At 34.6% G+C, this 16,702-nt stretch overlaps 1 protein-coding gene across 2 annotated transcripts in view; it reads left to right on the top strand.

Annotated features, from left to right (window-relative positions):
* Positions 1-16,702, top strand: part of LOC111052053 (C-1-tetrahydrofolate synthase, cytoplasmic) — a 61,068-nt gene continuing 44,366 nt past the window's right edge. Inside the window, exons 1-8 of one of the 2 annotated variants that reach the window (XM_039425793.1) lie at positions 1-164; positions 198-271; positions 7,139-7,337; positions 8,302-8,438; positions 10,934-11,026; positions 12,190-12,331; positions 12,729-12,840; positions 14,392-14,626. In XM_039425793.1, the coding sequence (XP_039281727.1) occupies positions 75-164; positions 198-271; positions 7,139-7,337; positions 8,302-8,438; positions 10,934-11,026; positions 12,190-12,331; positions 12,729-12,840; positions 14,392-14,626 (1,082 nt within the window). In that variant the 5' untranslated portion in view covers positions 1-74. Of the gene's footprint in view, positions 165-194; positions 272-7,138; positions 7,338-8,301; positions 8,439-10,933; positions 11,027-12,189; positions 12,332-12,728; positions 12,841-14,391; positions 14,627-16,702 lie in introns of both variants that reach the window. The other variant, XM_039425792.1, reaches the window with a different exon arrangement.

Here is a 16,702-nt window from a genome sequence, read left to right as displayed (position 1 = left end):
TATTATGTCTATAAATAAATCTGATTCTATTAATATGATTCAGTTGATGTCGAATACTACTGGTAATAGTTGTTATGAAAAGGATTCAATGTCTGAGATTTTTCACCGTAAAATATTCTACATCTGCAAATCCTCTTTCACGGAAAGAATTTTCAGAATTTATTGTAAGTACCGTACTTGTTTTATTCTTTCAGCAGACTACAGGATTTGTAAAGATGGTTGAAACTGGAGAAGGAAAAGCTAAGCTAATATCTGGAACAGCAGTTGCCAAGTGAGTTATCTATTTCATTTTATCCATTGTAATAAATTAAACTCCATTATTATGCTGTTATATACCGTTTTATTTTCCATATTCCACTGAGTTACGGTATCATTCAAGATTTAGTAGTTTTTAAATTCATATGAGAATGCCATTTTGTTATCTATCTTGTTCTTTATCTCTATTGCTCCTATATAGAATCTTAACTTGAAGCTGAAGCCTTGTTTCTAAATAGTATGTTGTTCTCGTGTTCTATTATCATATCATCCTTGTTGTTATCTCAATTTATTTGAATTATTTTAGTACCCACTATTATTGATTGAAGTCTTAGTGCCGGGTGCACAAAAACCGGTTAAATTTAACTGTGATTAATTTCACGAGAACCAATCACGGAAGCCGTCTTTTATAAAAGGCCTTCATACTTCTGTCCATCGTCATTGACCAGCTTCCTGGATGGACGGCATCTCTTTATATTCAGACCTAATTTGGTCGTCGTTGATTATAAAAATTTTTACAAAATTGTCACAAACATTAACGTTTTTGAAGCTTAAGGCCGGTTACAGAGCTCGACCGTCAGTGCGTACGTCAGTCGCGCTTGTCTTTTCCATACTCCATAGATATTCCATGTATCCGTACAGAGCAGGACTGACGGCACGCATGCGCACGGTCAGTACCATGCGTTTTATACAGCGTACGAAGACCATCGGTCGAACTCGTGCGCATCAGTTCCATCGGTCGACTGACGCGCTATTGAAACAAATATATAAACAAATTGATAGAATCTTTCAGAGCTGTACTGATCAGTAGCCTGATCGCAACAAAACCAATGTGCTGACTCCTCTACCCGACAATCAGCTGATATTGAATTGAATAGCATAATGAATGAATTCAATTAATAGTGTCATATTTGAATTCAGAGTTTTTCTATACATTTCTTCAATCATTTCCAATTTTTTTATTGAAAAAAATAGTAGCCTATATTATTAATATTATCTACATTTATTTGATTCGTAGCTTGAAGTGACTGCAAGTATTCCCAATGGTGATACAAGCTCGAAATAACTCATCAAAATTTCTGATGGTGATTCTGAGGTAGTTGAAAAATGTATCTTCACCCCAAGCAATTATATATATAATGGTACTAAATTCCCTTTGAAATGCTCTTTGGGCGACCATCGGGTGAACTTGATATCAACGTCTTTTAATCTTTCTTTTACGAAGATAATAAGCTACAATCAAACATCTGTAAAGGCGTCCATTTTGTGAGTCAGAAAAACTGATGTTTGGTGTAACGTTATTTTCTCTATAACGTGTGCCCTGCTTGGCCGCAGTCGGTAGAGCAAAGATTTGGATAATGTATAATACTTTTTGTGATTCCTGGAAAAATAATAGTACCAATTTCTTACCAGCTCTTCCAGGAGCTCAAACAGTTCTCTGCCTTCGCTGGCTGCAAACATCGGCCGCTTTAACATTTCACAGTTCTTGTTACTGATTTGGTGTACTCCACAAATATAGATGCAGTAGAGACAGAGAAGGGCTCTGATTATCGTACTAGACGATGCGGTACCGCCACCAATGCCACCTACCACCATTCGCCAAAGTGGCCAGCAATGAAAAATGATACCGGGCGGAATCAAAGGCGACACTCTTTATCAGAATACCTTATAAATTCTATTAATTTATGTTGCTGCAACTTAATATGACCTATGACCTTTGAGATTCTTCAAATCAGATGTGTTGGTACGGTACTGGATAATTTGTATAAATCTCGGGAACGTATTATTTCCAAAGATTTGATAATCAATGCTGTATATCACTGATTTATCCAACTTATTCGGTGAAGAATATAGTTGGTTGGTAATCTTAATAATATTTCAATACTGGTAATAAAATAGACTATAACAAGATTGGTCATGCATGGAGATAGGATAATAAATAAAGGGTACACCATTCAAATAAAGATACAAATATAATTACATAAAATATCAATGAGCAAATGAAATATAGAGCAACAAGTATAAAAATAATAGGAGAACAAATATATATTGAAAAATATCACAGATAGCTCACTACTGATTGACTTTGCTTTTTAGCACGAAATATTACCACATGCTTCTTTAATCAGCAATCACATGCTTTTAAATTATACAGCTCAGTTATCGACTTGCTGTTGCTTGTCGAATAAAATTTATAAATCTTCTTCCCAAATTAATATAAATAATTGAATATAAATTATAAATCTCAGAATATATTAATATGCATATCTCAGGGCTAGGTTCGGCCTCTGGTGGAAATCAGATAAATCAATTTATCTTATGAACATGAGCTTCTTAAAAATCTTTATAATTTACTGATAGAAAGATATAATGAGTGAGCATAAAATTATAATAAATAATATATTTATATATTTTCCTTCTGTGCGTATTTAAACATGTAAATCTTATAGATTGTTCATAATAATATTCCCTTTACGTTTAATGACTTGGACAAGTTTTTATATTAATTTCAATATTTAAATAACCCTTCGTCGAGCTAGCTTTATTTATTCGTGATTTATTTGAAGCACTGAGGGCCCCCATAATAACTTTTAAATTAAACTCACGTGTTGATTTTCACAAATTATGATGGCGATCCAGATTCTTTTCGATGTTCTAGGCCTTTCTGGTGGGCTGATGTCGTCTTCTCCAATGGGGATATTCAAATTAAGTGACTCATGTCTTACTACGACCTCACTGAGTCTTATGAAATTAATTTTTAAATTCAAACTTAGATTTTTAAAACGTACAATTATTTAAAAAGGGATCTTGTGGGATAATTTGGTGGCTGTTCCCGGTGATCTGGCAAGCAAGTGGGCTTAGATCTACCCCTATTCTTTCCACGACCATACTTCCATATTTTTGAATTTGCATATCATTTAAATATTCACTCTGATTGGAGCTGTCCCTAGCCTCACTACTACGCAATAACATGATTCAATATAGTCCATGCCAATCTGCTAGGCTATCGCATAAAGAGCAAATATTATAGTTTTTAAATATTCATTTTTTATCTGTTACATAAACTGGGTACTGTATAGTTTACAAATTCTTATCATTTATATAATAAATAACGTATATTTTTGAATTAACATATATTTTTTTATTATTTTATTTTATTATTATATATTTTTGTATATTTTGATTGGCTTATTCTAAAATTACAAATGTATTCATGCGCTGAGTAGGATATACCACATTTCCTTAATATTTTTATTTATTTTATACATTTTGTCCATGCTCGTATGACATAATAAATATTTTTGTATTTTTTAAAACGTTTTTTCTTTTACACTGACATGCCATGCTTGTTACCAACCCTCTGATCACATCTTAAGCGAATGCTATTTGTATGCAACTAAATTTGCCACAGGTGTCTGGCTAATTCTCAATTTATACGGCTTGACCAATTATTTAGGTTGCCGACCAGTAAGTATCAAAGAACCTAACCTCAAAAATTTATTATTTTATATTATTAAATAAATAGCAATAATATCTTCCTTTCGTTTGGCTGTTCAAAACTGTAGCCTGGATACCCGTTATTATCTAATCTCGAGTTTGTTGACATCGCATCTAGCGATACAGCTGTTTGCTTGAGACCTATAAATTCTTTCCATTCAATGATTGTGATAACTATTCAAAATTATAATCTTACAATGGTCAGGATGGTGCATACGCACCGACGGTCGGTTGAGCTCTGAATGTGTAAAACTGATTCATCGATGTGTACGGTCAGGATGGTTCATAAGCACTGACGGTCGGTCGAGCTCTTTAACCGGCCTAACAACGGATCGAGATGGTCGGTCGGATTCTGAATCACTTGAATTAAATTAAAGACTTGTCGGCCTCAAAGTATTCAGCCACAGAGTAGAATGGCATCCCACGCAGCCAGGCTCTAATCCTTCCACCAAAACTTCTGTCATCCAGATCCCTCACCATGTCTGGTAGCGCGTTGAGGATCTTCTGTGCCAGTACAGGGAAACAGTCTCTTTTCTTGTTTAATCTGCAGAAGGGTACATCAATTTTAGCTTTCCCCCTGGTATTATACGAATGCTTATCGGCTCTTCTTGTCATTGAGTGATAATGACTATTTATGTGTAGCAAGGAGAGCAGAATGTCCTGGTTGAACACCGTATAGATACCCAGTCTGATGAAGATCGGCTGACAGTGATCAAGGTATACTGCTGAGTCTAAAATTCTCAATGCCTTTTTCTGTTGAAGAAGCACATAATTTCATCCGGGCACATGTCCTCCCCACATCTGCAGTCCGTAAATAATATGGCTGTGGACCAAGGCAAAGTACACTTCAACAAGATGCTTCCTAGAAGTAAGAGGCTTTAGACGTCTGAGTAGAAATATTACCCTGGATAGCTTCAGACAATAGCTTGTTGGTGTGGCTACCCCAGGTGAGTCTTGAATCCAGCGTAAATCCCAGTAGCTTGACCTCAGTGCGATTGATGAGCTGGTTTGTACTGAGGCTGCAGGTAGTCTCTTATGTCTTGTCTTCATTTAGACTCAGTTTATTATTGGTGAACCACTGTTTGGCTAGTCCAAAAATATCTGCAACCGCCCTCTGCACCAGCACTGGTGTTCTCCCTCTGGCAAAGATTGTGGTGTCGTCAGCAAACAGTAGGATGCCTCCCAGCAAACCAAGGTCATTGACCATAATCAGAAAAAGGAGGGGTTCAATCACTGATCCTTGTGGCAACCCATGATTAACCTGTAGAGGACTTTAGTTAGCTCCCTCCAGCGAAAGGATCTGCTTTCTGTCTGTCAGTTAGGATCCCAGTGTGGCAAGGACCCGACCTACAACTCCATACGCTGCAAGTTTCTCCAGCAGAATATCATGCGGGACACACTCAAACGCCTTACTTAGGTCTGCCAGAGCCAGTGATACTGAGTCCCCCTCTTAAAAAGAATCTAGGATGTCACCCACCAGCTTGGAAACAGCTGTGACTGTTGATTTACCGCGCCTGAAACCATGCTGCACTCTTGAAAATAGGTTATTGCTCTCAAAGTGGTTCATTAGTTGAACTTTCATAAAGGCTTCTAAGATCTTGGCCAGTAGCTTTTCAGGGCTGTAGGATCACCCTTCTTGAAGATTGGCACTGTTCTAGCCAGTTTTAGGGCTGTGAGGATATAACCTTTGCTAAGGCATGCATTCAACACCACACTAAGAGGGTAGGCAATGACATCAATAATAGATTTCAACAGGTCCACTGACATACCATAGATATCTTGAGTCTTTTTATTTATGAAGTGGTTCACCATTTGAATAATGTCTTCTGGTGTTACTGGGTACCAGTCCTCCATTACTGTGGTCCCCTCTCTAGATTGCTGAAAGAGTCTGCCAGCAGCTACCTGTGATCTGTCTATTTCTGGTAGGGCACTGACAATTTTTTCCACCGCCTGTATCAGGAAATTATTAAATTCATCAGGGCTTGCCCTGGCTCTGGGTTTCAAAATTTGCTTGCTTGGTCCTGAAATACTTTTTACTAGGTCCCAAGCAGCCTTCTCTGATTGATTCTCGTGAGATTAATCACTAATAAAATTTAACCGGCTTATGATCACATTGGATGCACGTAGGTCTGTGTGCAAAAGCACGCGAGACCATGCATGACCAAGCGTGTGCAGATGAGAAACACGTTGTGCTTTGTCACTGAGCGCCACCAGCAAGTGCACGCGTTCAGTGTAAAGCGGCCCAACAACTTGGTTGGCCACTATTTCCCACAGACGGTCAACCTGCTTTTGCCAACTTCATTTCCCGATCAACTCTGCTGCTGTAGCGTTTACACTCGATTTACAGAAAATGAGCGATCTCTTATCTTTTATTTAACTATACGAACTATGTGACTAACCTGAAAGAACCTGGTTGTGAATAAATAAGGCTTTCATATAATATAATCTTGTTCTGAATAAATAATTCTTATGTATAATGTAACATTTAAGTTGAGAGCATATATTCCATTTTTTTAACAGATCTATGCTTTATAACAGGCTTATGAAAAAGTGTTACATTAAAGGTTTACTGTTTACACAAAATTTTAATATTTTTATAGAAGAACAAAATTTAATAGAAGAACAAGAACGATCAACCGCCTTCACTCAAGAAGTTGAAGAAATAGGTACTTTAAACAAAAAATTCTTCCAACAAATTGTATAAGCTCAATAAAAAGCAAGTTCTCATTTTATTTTAGTCAAGACTTAATTGTTACTCAGATACAAACAAATTGTATTTTGTTGTGAGATTCTGCTCCATGGTTTACTAATAATGTGATAAGTGAAAAGGCCTGATATAATTCTGTAATGGTTTCAGAATCTACTGTTGCTCAAATCCAGGTTTGAGCAACAGTAGATTCTAAAACCATTAGAGAATTATATTACAGATCCATTTTAAAATCATCCTACTAGATAACTGCCTCTCAATCATTCAACTGCCTTTCAAACCTAGTTTTCGTTTATTGTGAAATGAGTACTAAAAAATGTTTTTAAGCCTATCAAAATTTAAAACTTTTCCGAGGAGGGGGGTGTCATCGACTGGTCTGACTGTCACCATTTGGAAACACATGCTCTCGACTAGAGTCGAGTCTCTCCTCGACCTGAGTCGCGTAAGTGTGAGTTGAGCCTTAGTGTTTCTCATCTGCACGCGTGGTCATGCATGGTCTCGCGTGCATTTGCTTTGCACGTACATGCATCCAATGTGATCATATTATCCTTAACATTTTCAGGCTTTCATCATTAATTATTTTAACTGTGTTGTGTGGGTTCCCCCAATTGTCTTCAATGATAAAATTATTCAAATTTTATAAATAAGCTTAATTCGATTAATATGTACTGTTTTCAGAGAGATTCGTGAAGGCCTAGCCCGTGAAGTGTCTGAACTGAAAAATGAGTTCCCTGACTTTAAGCCAGCCATGGCCATAGTTCAGGTTGGTGACAGATCTGACTCCAATGTCTACATCAACACCAAGATTAAGGCGGCCGCCGAAATAGGCATTCAAGCCAGCCTTGTCAAACTGCCTAGTACTATCACTCAGCGAGAGGTAAATTAATTATATTCTGCTAATCAATTTAAACATAGATAGAACAGTGATATAGGTACCGATATATTCTTTGAAAAATAACTGAATAAATTTATAAAGTAATGTTTACCGTACTCAATGAAAAATATATTGATGAAATAATGGATACCGTATTCCTCAGATTCTATTTTTTACCCATGTTCGAGGTATGCATTGCATTTTTCTGTTCCTTGATGAATACATTGATAATAATTCATAATAAGTAATAATGTATAATTCGTGTTTCTCAATATTATAATAGTTTGAATAAATTATATATTCCTCAAAAAATAATTCATAAAAAAATTTGTTTCCTGCTATGACGGATAGGATAGTTTAAAAATGCCTTATTTAAGAATGGAGAATACCGAAATAAATTAATTAACTGAAGAAGGTCGATCAATTACATTTTTATAATATTACTTACATTTTGTTACTCCCAGATTATCAAGATACCCCTGAGATAGAAAATAGTAATTTTTTCCACCTACTGTCCAAAGTACTTACTTTACTCCCTCGAACATAATAGAGAAGTGTCACTTTTTCACTCTCGATACTAAAAACTGAAAAACTCCCTAGGGACTAAAAGTAACTCCATTTTAAATTACATGGGAAGAATCTCTATTTTAAAATATTACATTGGATAGGGTGGAAAGTCGGAGCTCATATGAGAAACCATGATGTAGAGTTGTCATTGAGCCAAAATTCAAGAACTCAACCAGAAATTTGATCAATTTATGAAAAAATTATGTTTGTATGCAGTGCAAGCCGGTCAGCTGAGATAATTGTAAACTTTTTAGGTTACGTTGTAAAAGATTGACACCTGTCAAGTATTTAAACTTACGGGGATCAAACTATCTCATGGAGAAAAACCTGTATTTTTCACTCTAGAAAACAAGTATTATTGTTTGATTGTTAAATATTGAAAAAAAAATTGTTTTTGCAGTTGCTAACGAAATTGAGGAAACTGAATGATGATGTGAACATTCACGGCATCATTGTCCAAATGCCACTGGACACCGTCAATAAAATCGATTCACATCTGGTCACCGATTCAGTTTCGCCTGAGAAGGATATTGATGGGTCAGTTCCTATTAAATTAAACGTTCAGTGAGATTCAATTCAAACTGGTTGAATTTAGAGAATAAAATTGGTGTTATTTATAAGGAGAGTCAGCAATAACATGAAGTTTGTGCTTGTGTGAAATGAAATGAAAAAGTTCTTTACTAGACGGAGTTAGGACTTTCTAGTTCTCTCTGTCACTTAACCTTGTGTAATGACTCATATCAGCTGTTAACTGCTAGACTGGTCAAACAATCACACTGGGATTATTCAGTTCAGTATTTATTTCCTAAACATGATAATTTGGATATCCATCTATATAATAAGAGAGAGTAGGGTTGTGTTTGTTCGTTTGTTCGCATCAAAACATGTCAACTTGTGGATTGCATACCGGAAAACCGGGAATGATTTAGATCTCTAAATTTTGAACATAGATTCTAAAAATATCAATCTCGTGCACCTGGAAGCCCAAATTTCAATTTTCCTTCTAGATTTTTCAGAATTAGTGTTCAAACTTCATTAATCTATACTTATAAAATTCTTATCTCACTGACTCACTGATCACGATTTCTGGAAAACTACTGGATGGATTGCAACAAAACTTGGAATATAGCTTCCTTAAACGTCCTAGGTGCTCACTAAGAAATCTTTTGGAGATATTTCAACTCTAAGGGTGGTTTTTAAGGGTTTAAAGTTCGTCTTTTAGCATGTATATTCTCTTCTCCCAATCTCCTTATTATAATAGAAATGTCCATATCATTATGTTATTATAGATCTATAATCTAGAGAGAGAGTACCTCTTCGAAACAGTTGTTGACTGGCAACTTAATTAATAATTTTGACAGGTTGACATTAAGTTGAGATGACTTCATTAGGTTGACACCAAGTTGAAGAACGAATCAAAATGCATTTATCGAGAACAAATTGATTGGGCACTGCTGCTTCAATCAGAGCTATTCCTGGGAGATAGTTTTTATTTTTCATAAAACAAACTTTTATGACGGGAGTTGCTTTTATCAAGTGATCCTATTCTATCAAGACTAATTTAATTTTGTTTGTATATCCGATCGCGATAACTGCTTAAACAATTTCGATGAAATTATATTAATTCGGTATGATATATGGAGGGTATTTTCAAAACTTCAGAAGTGTCCGTTGTGGAATCTGTTTGCAAAGAATGAGGGAATTCGGACAAATTTAACTTGGGCGGAAGAAAGGGGTCATTTATTAAAACGGCCAAATAGCTGTTGTTCATTTTCCCAATATTCTACAAAATTCGCTGCAATTGGACTACTATTCTACAGAGCACTTCCAATACATCAATGATTAATCGAATGATTTGACTCAATAGTTTTCATGCCAAGTTGTGGCCTAATCTCAAAAACGATTATAACAATGTTGGTAGAATTTAGATTAATGGTTCACAAAAATAATCTTATCTTTCAATTCCCGAAGCGAAGCACGGGTGCCCTGCTAGTGATAAATAAAGAATTTCCTTCAATCTTCTCGAACATCAACAACACATAGAACTCTTAACAATACACTGATCTCATATTATCTAATACCTCGTTTGAACGTTATATGGCTTCTCTAGCATATCTAAATTGAATAAATTGTACAATAAATGAATCATTGTATTCAAATAAAATTCTACAATGATTCACTTGAATCATTTTATCTCCAGAAACGAACGATAATACTTCATCTTCAGACATTTCCCATGAGAATTTTCAGTTGATACTTTATGGATATTGTTAAAATTTCTTAAAACCCTTTGAATATTTTATGCCAATTCCCTTCAAGAATTATATCCATATTGCAGAAATATCAGCAAACTTTATTTTATGGAAATTAACTATCTAAGGTACGTTTTCGTTTGTGCGTAAATGCCTTCGTCGACCATGACAGGGTGGGGATCTCAGATTGAGTAGATTAAAATAATTTGTCTAAATAACCTAAAAGATTATGTTCAATGACGTTTCAATGGAGGAGGTTAAGTTTATAATGTTAAATGGCAATAAGTTGAAATATTTTGATTCTTGGATGATGAACTCAAATAACGAAAAGTTATTGGATCATCAGTTTTAGCACACATGAAATTTGGACAATATGAAAGTCTTTCGACAACAATACCTGTCGTCATCGACTGCGGATGTTTACGCACAAACTGAAACGCACCTTAACAATGTCTACATTACTTTGGTTTTATAAGTGGTAATGAAGAAATTTCAATTATTGGTATTCATTATATATTATTCATTATTAGTTAATCTATTCATTTGAAGACAGAAGTTTGTTTCTGCTATATATTTTTGCTATAGATGGTTCAGCCTCAAGAAAAATGTCGGCCTGCCTTACACCGCTGCAATATCAATCTTTTTTGTGACTGAATAATCTATAGTGATAGGCTATGTGGTGTCTATATATGTTTTGATAATCATTGCCTGTGTTTTATTTCGAGGTTTCTTATTCACTTTGTCATTAGTTGTAGATATATTTCAATGTTTGCTCATCAGGTTGAACACTTTGAATGAAGGACGAGTGGCGATTGGAGACTTTTCAGGCTTCATGCCTTGCACACCCAACGGAGTCATGGAACTCATCAAAAGGTAAGTTCCTCGAAAAGGTTTTCTTAGTATATTGCTAGAATGAGATTCAAGTTATAAAGTCAGCAAGTTATAAAGTCTGATTAACATTTGTTTGGTATACTTTGTCCGTCATCATGCAAAGTAAATAGCTTTCTCCCTTTCCAGCTTCGCACTTTTTCCAGATTGTTTTTAAACCTTTTAGATTATATTGATTACCGAAATATTCAATCTCAATAACTACTAAATGTACTATTGAATCATTAAAAAATATATTTCCTTGACATATTAAAATATAATTCATCATTATCAACTAGAATAAACAATTAATATTATATCTGATATACTGGGATGACCTGAATCGTGCTATCTACCATAGACGGCGGAAGAAATATGAAAATTGGCAAACCTGTAGTTGTTCAATTGGATACAATCAGGACCTATCACCTATTACTAATATCTCTATATATTTTTTAACTACTGAACATATTAGATTTTGTAATATCAAATAAAGCATAATTTGTATAATTTGATAATTCCATATCCATACTCTTTCGAGTCATTCATGGATCATAAGCTTTGCACACACCTACACAGGATGAATACACTAGACTTTAGCCTACTATTTGACTATAATTGAAAATGGTGCATCAAATAATAATAAAGAACACGTATAGTTTCTCCAGAATGTCAAAAATTTCAAATTCCAAAATGAAGACTATAACATATTTTCACTTACTCTGGAGCAAAATTGACCAGCCGGTGGACTGTTCATCGAAAAAATGGTCAACAATAACATGAGGTTTGTGCTTGTGTTCGTATAGAAGTAATGATTTAGCTGTTAATTGCTGGACTCGTAAAAACCAGTTTACAATGCTTTTATTCCCACTAAATCACGTACTATTTATTCAGTTCAGTGTATTACAAATATTTTAGGTGGCTATTGTAAATTGGTTTTGCTGCTCCAAGAACCACTCTCTTTCATGCATGTTGCTTACGTCGTCTCTTGGGTCCTAGAATCTAATGTAGGTCAATGTCAATATAACTCCAAATATCCACTGTTCCAATGTATTTTATACTATGTAACTCCTTTGTTCTTATATTATGTGTGTAGTTTGTTTTTTTATATTCTTGTGAATTTTTTATCTTCTCGTAAATAAATTATGTGATGTTTTTTTTTGTTACAGGAGTGGCGTTCAAATAGCAGGCAGCGATGCAGTGGTATTGGGTCGCAGTAAAATAGTTGGCACGCCTGTGGCAGAATTGCTGAAATGGCACAATGCCACAGTCACCGTCTGCCACTCCAAGACCAAGGACATTGAGAAGCATGTGAGTAGAATTGCACTTGGAAGTTTTACTGATTTGCCTAATACTCGATGCATAAACAGCCATTCTCGTGATCAATCAACCATCTAGAATTTTAGATTAACTGATGTGGTCATGTTACTGTATTTTATTTAACTTATTTTGAATCCGACTCACATTCTATGTGAATCATTGCTTAAACAACAGCCATTCGCATAGTCAAATAATCTTATAGATTGTGTTTTTTTTATTTAATCGATTTTCAATTGAATACTATACAATGCATTTTTTCATGTAATTTATCCTCATATGCTACGGCTTTATCATATTTTCTTCATATATCCATCTTGTTCCAATTTGTTTTACATTCCTTTTTGTTACTTCAGTTTTATTTTATTTTGTTATTTTTATTTTGGTTTAGACTTCTCGTGCTGACATTCTAGTGGTAGGAATCGGTCAGCCTGAATTTGTAAAGGGGAGCTGGATAAGGCCGGGTGCTGTTGTCATTGATTGTGGCATTAATTCCATTCCTGGTGAGTTTTAAAACCCTTATAATTCTCCCCAGAATTATAATTTTAACCTCCATAATCTCAATATTTATGTATATTCAAATCAATTCTTTCTGTATAAACAATTTTTCCTTTTAAAAGAAAAATTTTAAGAACAATACAGCTAAATCTTTTTCTATGAATTATAGCAAATTGCAGAAAAATACGACGATGATGATTACAATGATTATGAAAAATTGAAAAGAATATTATTCTATTTTCAATTACAACAACAATATAAAGCGATAAAGTTCGTCCCCCCTTCCATAAAAGTTGAAATCACTATACTGATCAAACTGAATTTTAATTTAACGTGTTTTGTTACTATTTATCTACGTTTCCTACTATCATTGTTATACTAAAGCTGATTATAAATATTATCAAGGATTAATAAACCTTGAGGCCAGCCTCTAGCGTGATGTCTCACCGGACCTCTAGAACACACAAACAGCGGTCTTCGCCACCTGTGCACCTGCGGTGACCTGTCCTGTGGAACGCTATGTTTTTGACTACTTCTACTATGATTATAATATATTATTCCTTCATTATTCTTGATTCGTTATCATCTCTTAGCTATTGGATAAAGACATCCAAAGTTTAACAGATTGCCATACAATCTTTCTAACTCGAAGAAGTTAGACCAGTGAATAATTATTTTTACAGTTGAGCTAGCCACTGACAAGCGTTTCAACAAGCCAACATGTCACTCAGAATGTCCTCCGAATGGCTAATAATTCTCATCAGCAGCTGATTCTCAGCCAATCGTAGAACTTTCTGGGTGTCGTTTTAGCTTGTTGGAACGATCATCAGTTGCCAGCTTTACCACAAACGACTTATATCTTAAAATCAAACAGACGATTGAATAAGAGTAGTGATTATTTCACGATTTATAAAATGTTCATCGAATATACAATTGAATGAATGCTTCACAATTACTTTCCTGAGTAAATGTGGTTATTTATTGCAGATCTCAACTCCAGAACATTACTTATATTCCTTACATTCAGCTGATTTTCAATCACTCTAGGCCCATTACACTGAGAATCAATACCGTTTGAATAACTATTTTACAATTTCTTTCCTCCACTGATTGTTGTCATATTTTGCAGACCTTTTTGCCGTTTTTTCGTTGAATTGTCTGATTGCCAGTGACTGGTTTTGGTTACATTTTGGAGTCCTTATGCAAAAGTTGTATGCTATTATACGACTGATTTCTTACATACTTCCATTACTTCTGAATGCTTTCTTTTTATATTGTTTAATTCCCTTCACTTTTTCACTCCTTATTCTTACTTGACTTAGTTTCTTTCCCAATTATGATCTTCATTGCACCATGACATTCTTTCTACGTCTTTTAGGTCAGTGTCTAAAAGTGAGATTCTCTGCAACTGTCAACATTCCTTAGCATTTATAATATCACATTTTTCCAACTGAACTAATGCTGCCACTTGGTAGTGAATTTCACAAATGTTCATGAATAAATAAAATTTTAAAAAACATAAAATAAATTTAATATATAGTGGTTGTGGTTTACAGACGCAAGCAAGAAGTCTGGCTACCGGCTGGTGGGCGATGTGGCGTTCGCGGAGGTGGCAGCAGTGGCGGGGGCGGTGACTCCGGTGCCAGGGGGGGTTGGACCCATGACGGTGGCCATGCTCATGCAGAACACAGTGATTGCCGCCAAAAGAGCCGCCTCCCGTCACTTTGGCGCCGCCTCCACTTGGCAGCAGTTCCAGCCTCTCACACTCAACACCACCACTCCTGTGCCCAGGTAATCAGTCCTTCTAATCTTATACTGTATAGTAAATCTTGTATAGTATTGCAGTGATATTATTATAGTAACTCTTGTATTTTTTTGTATAGTAACTCTATTCATATCGATATAGTATCACATAACAACATCATTCCATAAACTGTTCAATTAACCAGAGCAAATGGCTTTGAATTCGAAAATTATTCTGAAAAATGTCAAGAAAACATACAATTTCAAGCTAAAATATAACAATATTTATTAATTTATTTATTCATAGACAATAGATACAATCCAGGTGTAAACAGCAGGCAATCGCCCAAAGCTACTTTTAACTTTAATTTAAAATAAACAAAGTATTAATTCAAAATCCCTTCAAAATTTGATTGCTTCTAACAACTAATGACAAAATATTAACTCTGCAAGTATAAATTATAATCGAACCGATTTTCGCAAGTGAATACATTTTTGAGTTCTTCAATGTTTGAAAAACGTAAATAATTAGAAAACTATCCGTCAAAATATAATTCAAAAAATTGTTCTTTAATTTTTAAAAAATTCAATAACTAGAAAATCACCAGTCAATATATAATTCAAAGGATATGGTTGAAAAGAGGACGAAATTTCCAATAAGGTTCACAAATTTTGTTTTTTGTTTTTATATAATTTAGTCCTTCTGTGTTTCAAATGGCTAGTTTGATCTGCAAAATATCCTGTCAATGTGTAAACAGACTCATATGTACCAAAAGTGAGCTTATTCGTTTTCTGCCTACCAGAGCAGAAATTCGTTGGAAAACATTCAATACAATAACCCTTATACAGAAAAAGTAGTAGAAAGTATGCGCACTGTGATGGAATCTTCTATAGATAATATAAAAAATACTATACATTAAAAAAAGCATTCAACATTTGTTCAAACAAAAAGATAGCCTCAACCAAAAAGCCTCCCATCTTTATTTAAAACTGAGCTCAGAACTACGTCACATAGAATTTAATAAAATCTTATCACGCACTTAAGAAATAATAGATTCCATGAAAAACAAGTTGAAAGCCAAACACAACCTAAAGCTAGCTCAACTTATGAATACCCAGAACCCAACTGTAACATCCACACATAATTTTCACAAAAGAACAATCAACAACACTGAAATAGAATTCACAAAAACAGAAATGAAATTATCAAACAAAGGATTGAAACACAACATTAAAACAGACAATCCTAATTCACAATCCCAATTATTCATTACCATAATAGACACAGAGACTGCAATACAAACTACCTTACCTGACCAAGAATACTTGAGACAAGACATGACAAGAAACAGAAACAACTTCAAGTCATCATAACAAACCAACCCAGAACACTCGATATTGAAAAGCATAAAAAACAAGCAGAAACAACACAACTTAAGCTGGGTTTACACCAAAGTTATTAACAAAATGTTAATAGCTTAATCCTTATAGATTCTATTACTTTGAGCGCAACTTGACAAACACATATGTTTATCATATGTATGATAAGTTATGTTCAATCTAATAGAATCTATAAAGATTAGGTTATTAACATTTTATTAATAACTTTGGTTAAAACGCGGCTTAAGTCATCACTAATGCTGACAAAGGCAACATCACAGTTATAATGCAGAAAACAGACATAGACCAGAAAGTAGACAAATTCATCAATGACAATAACATAGTCAAACTTTCAACTGACGCAACTCACACATACCAAACAAAAATAAATGATGCCATCAACCAAACCAAGCACATAATCCCAAACTACCAGAAAAAGTTTCTAAAACAAATCAACCCACAAGCATCCAGACTCAACGCCCTCCCAAAAATTCACAAACAAGATTTACCAATAAGACCACTGATCAATCACGCAACAGCACCTGTCCACAAACTAGCCAAATTACTAGATACCACCATAAGAGACAACATAACTTTTCATAATCATACTGCAGTGAAAAACAACATTGATCTCACCATAAAACTTCAGAAAATCCAAATACCACAAAACTCCCCAATAGCTTCACTGGACATTTAAAATTTATACACCAATGTACAAATTCCCGAAACTGTAAAATTCCTTAA

Source organism: Nilaparvata lugens, chromosome 4, assembly GCF_014356525.2.
Source record: "Nilaparvata lugens isolate BPH chromosome 4, ASM1435652v1, whole genome shotgun sequence".
Taxonomy (NCBI): domain Eukaryota; kingdom Metazoa; phylum Arthropoda; class Insecta; order Hemiptera; family Delphacidae; genus Nilaparvata; species Nilaparvata lugens.
Note: the sequence above shows the minus strand (reverse complement) of the source record. Positions and strands in the feature narration are given on the sequence as shown.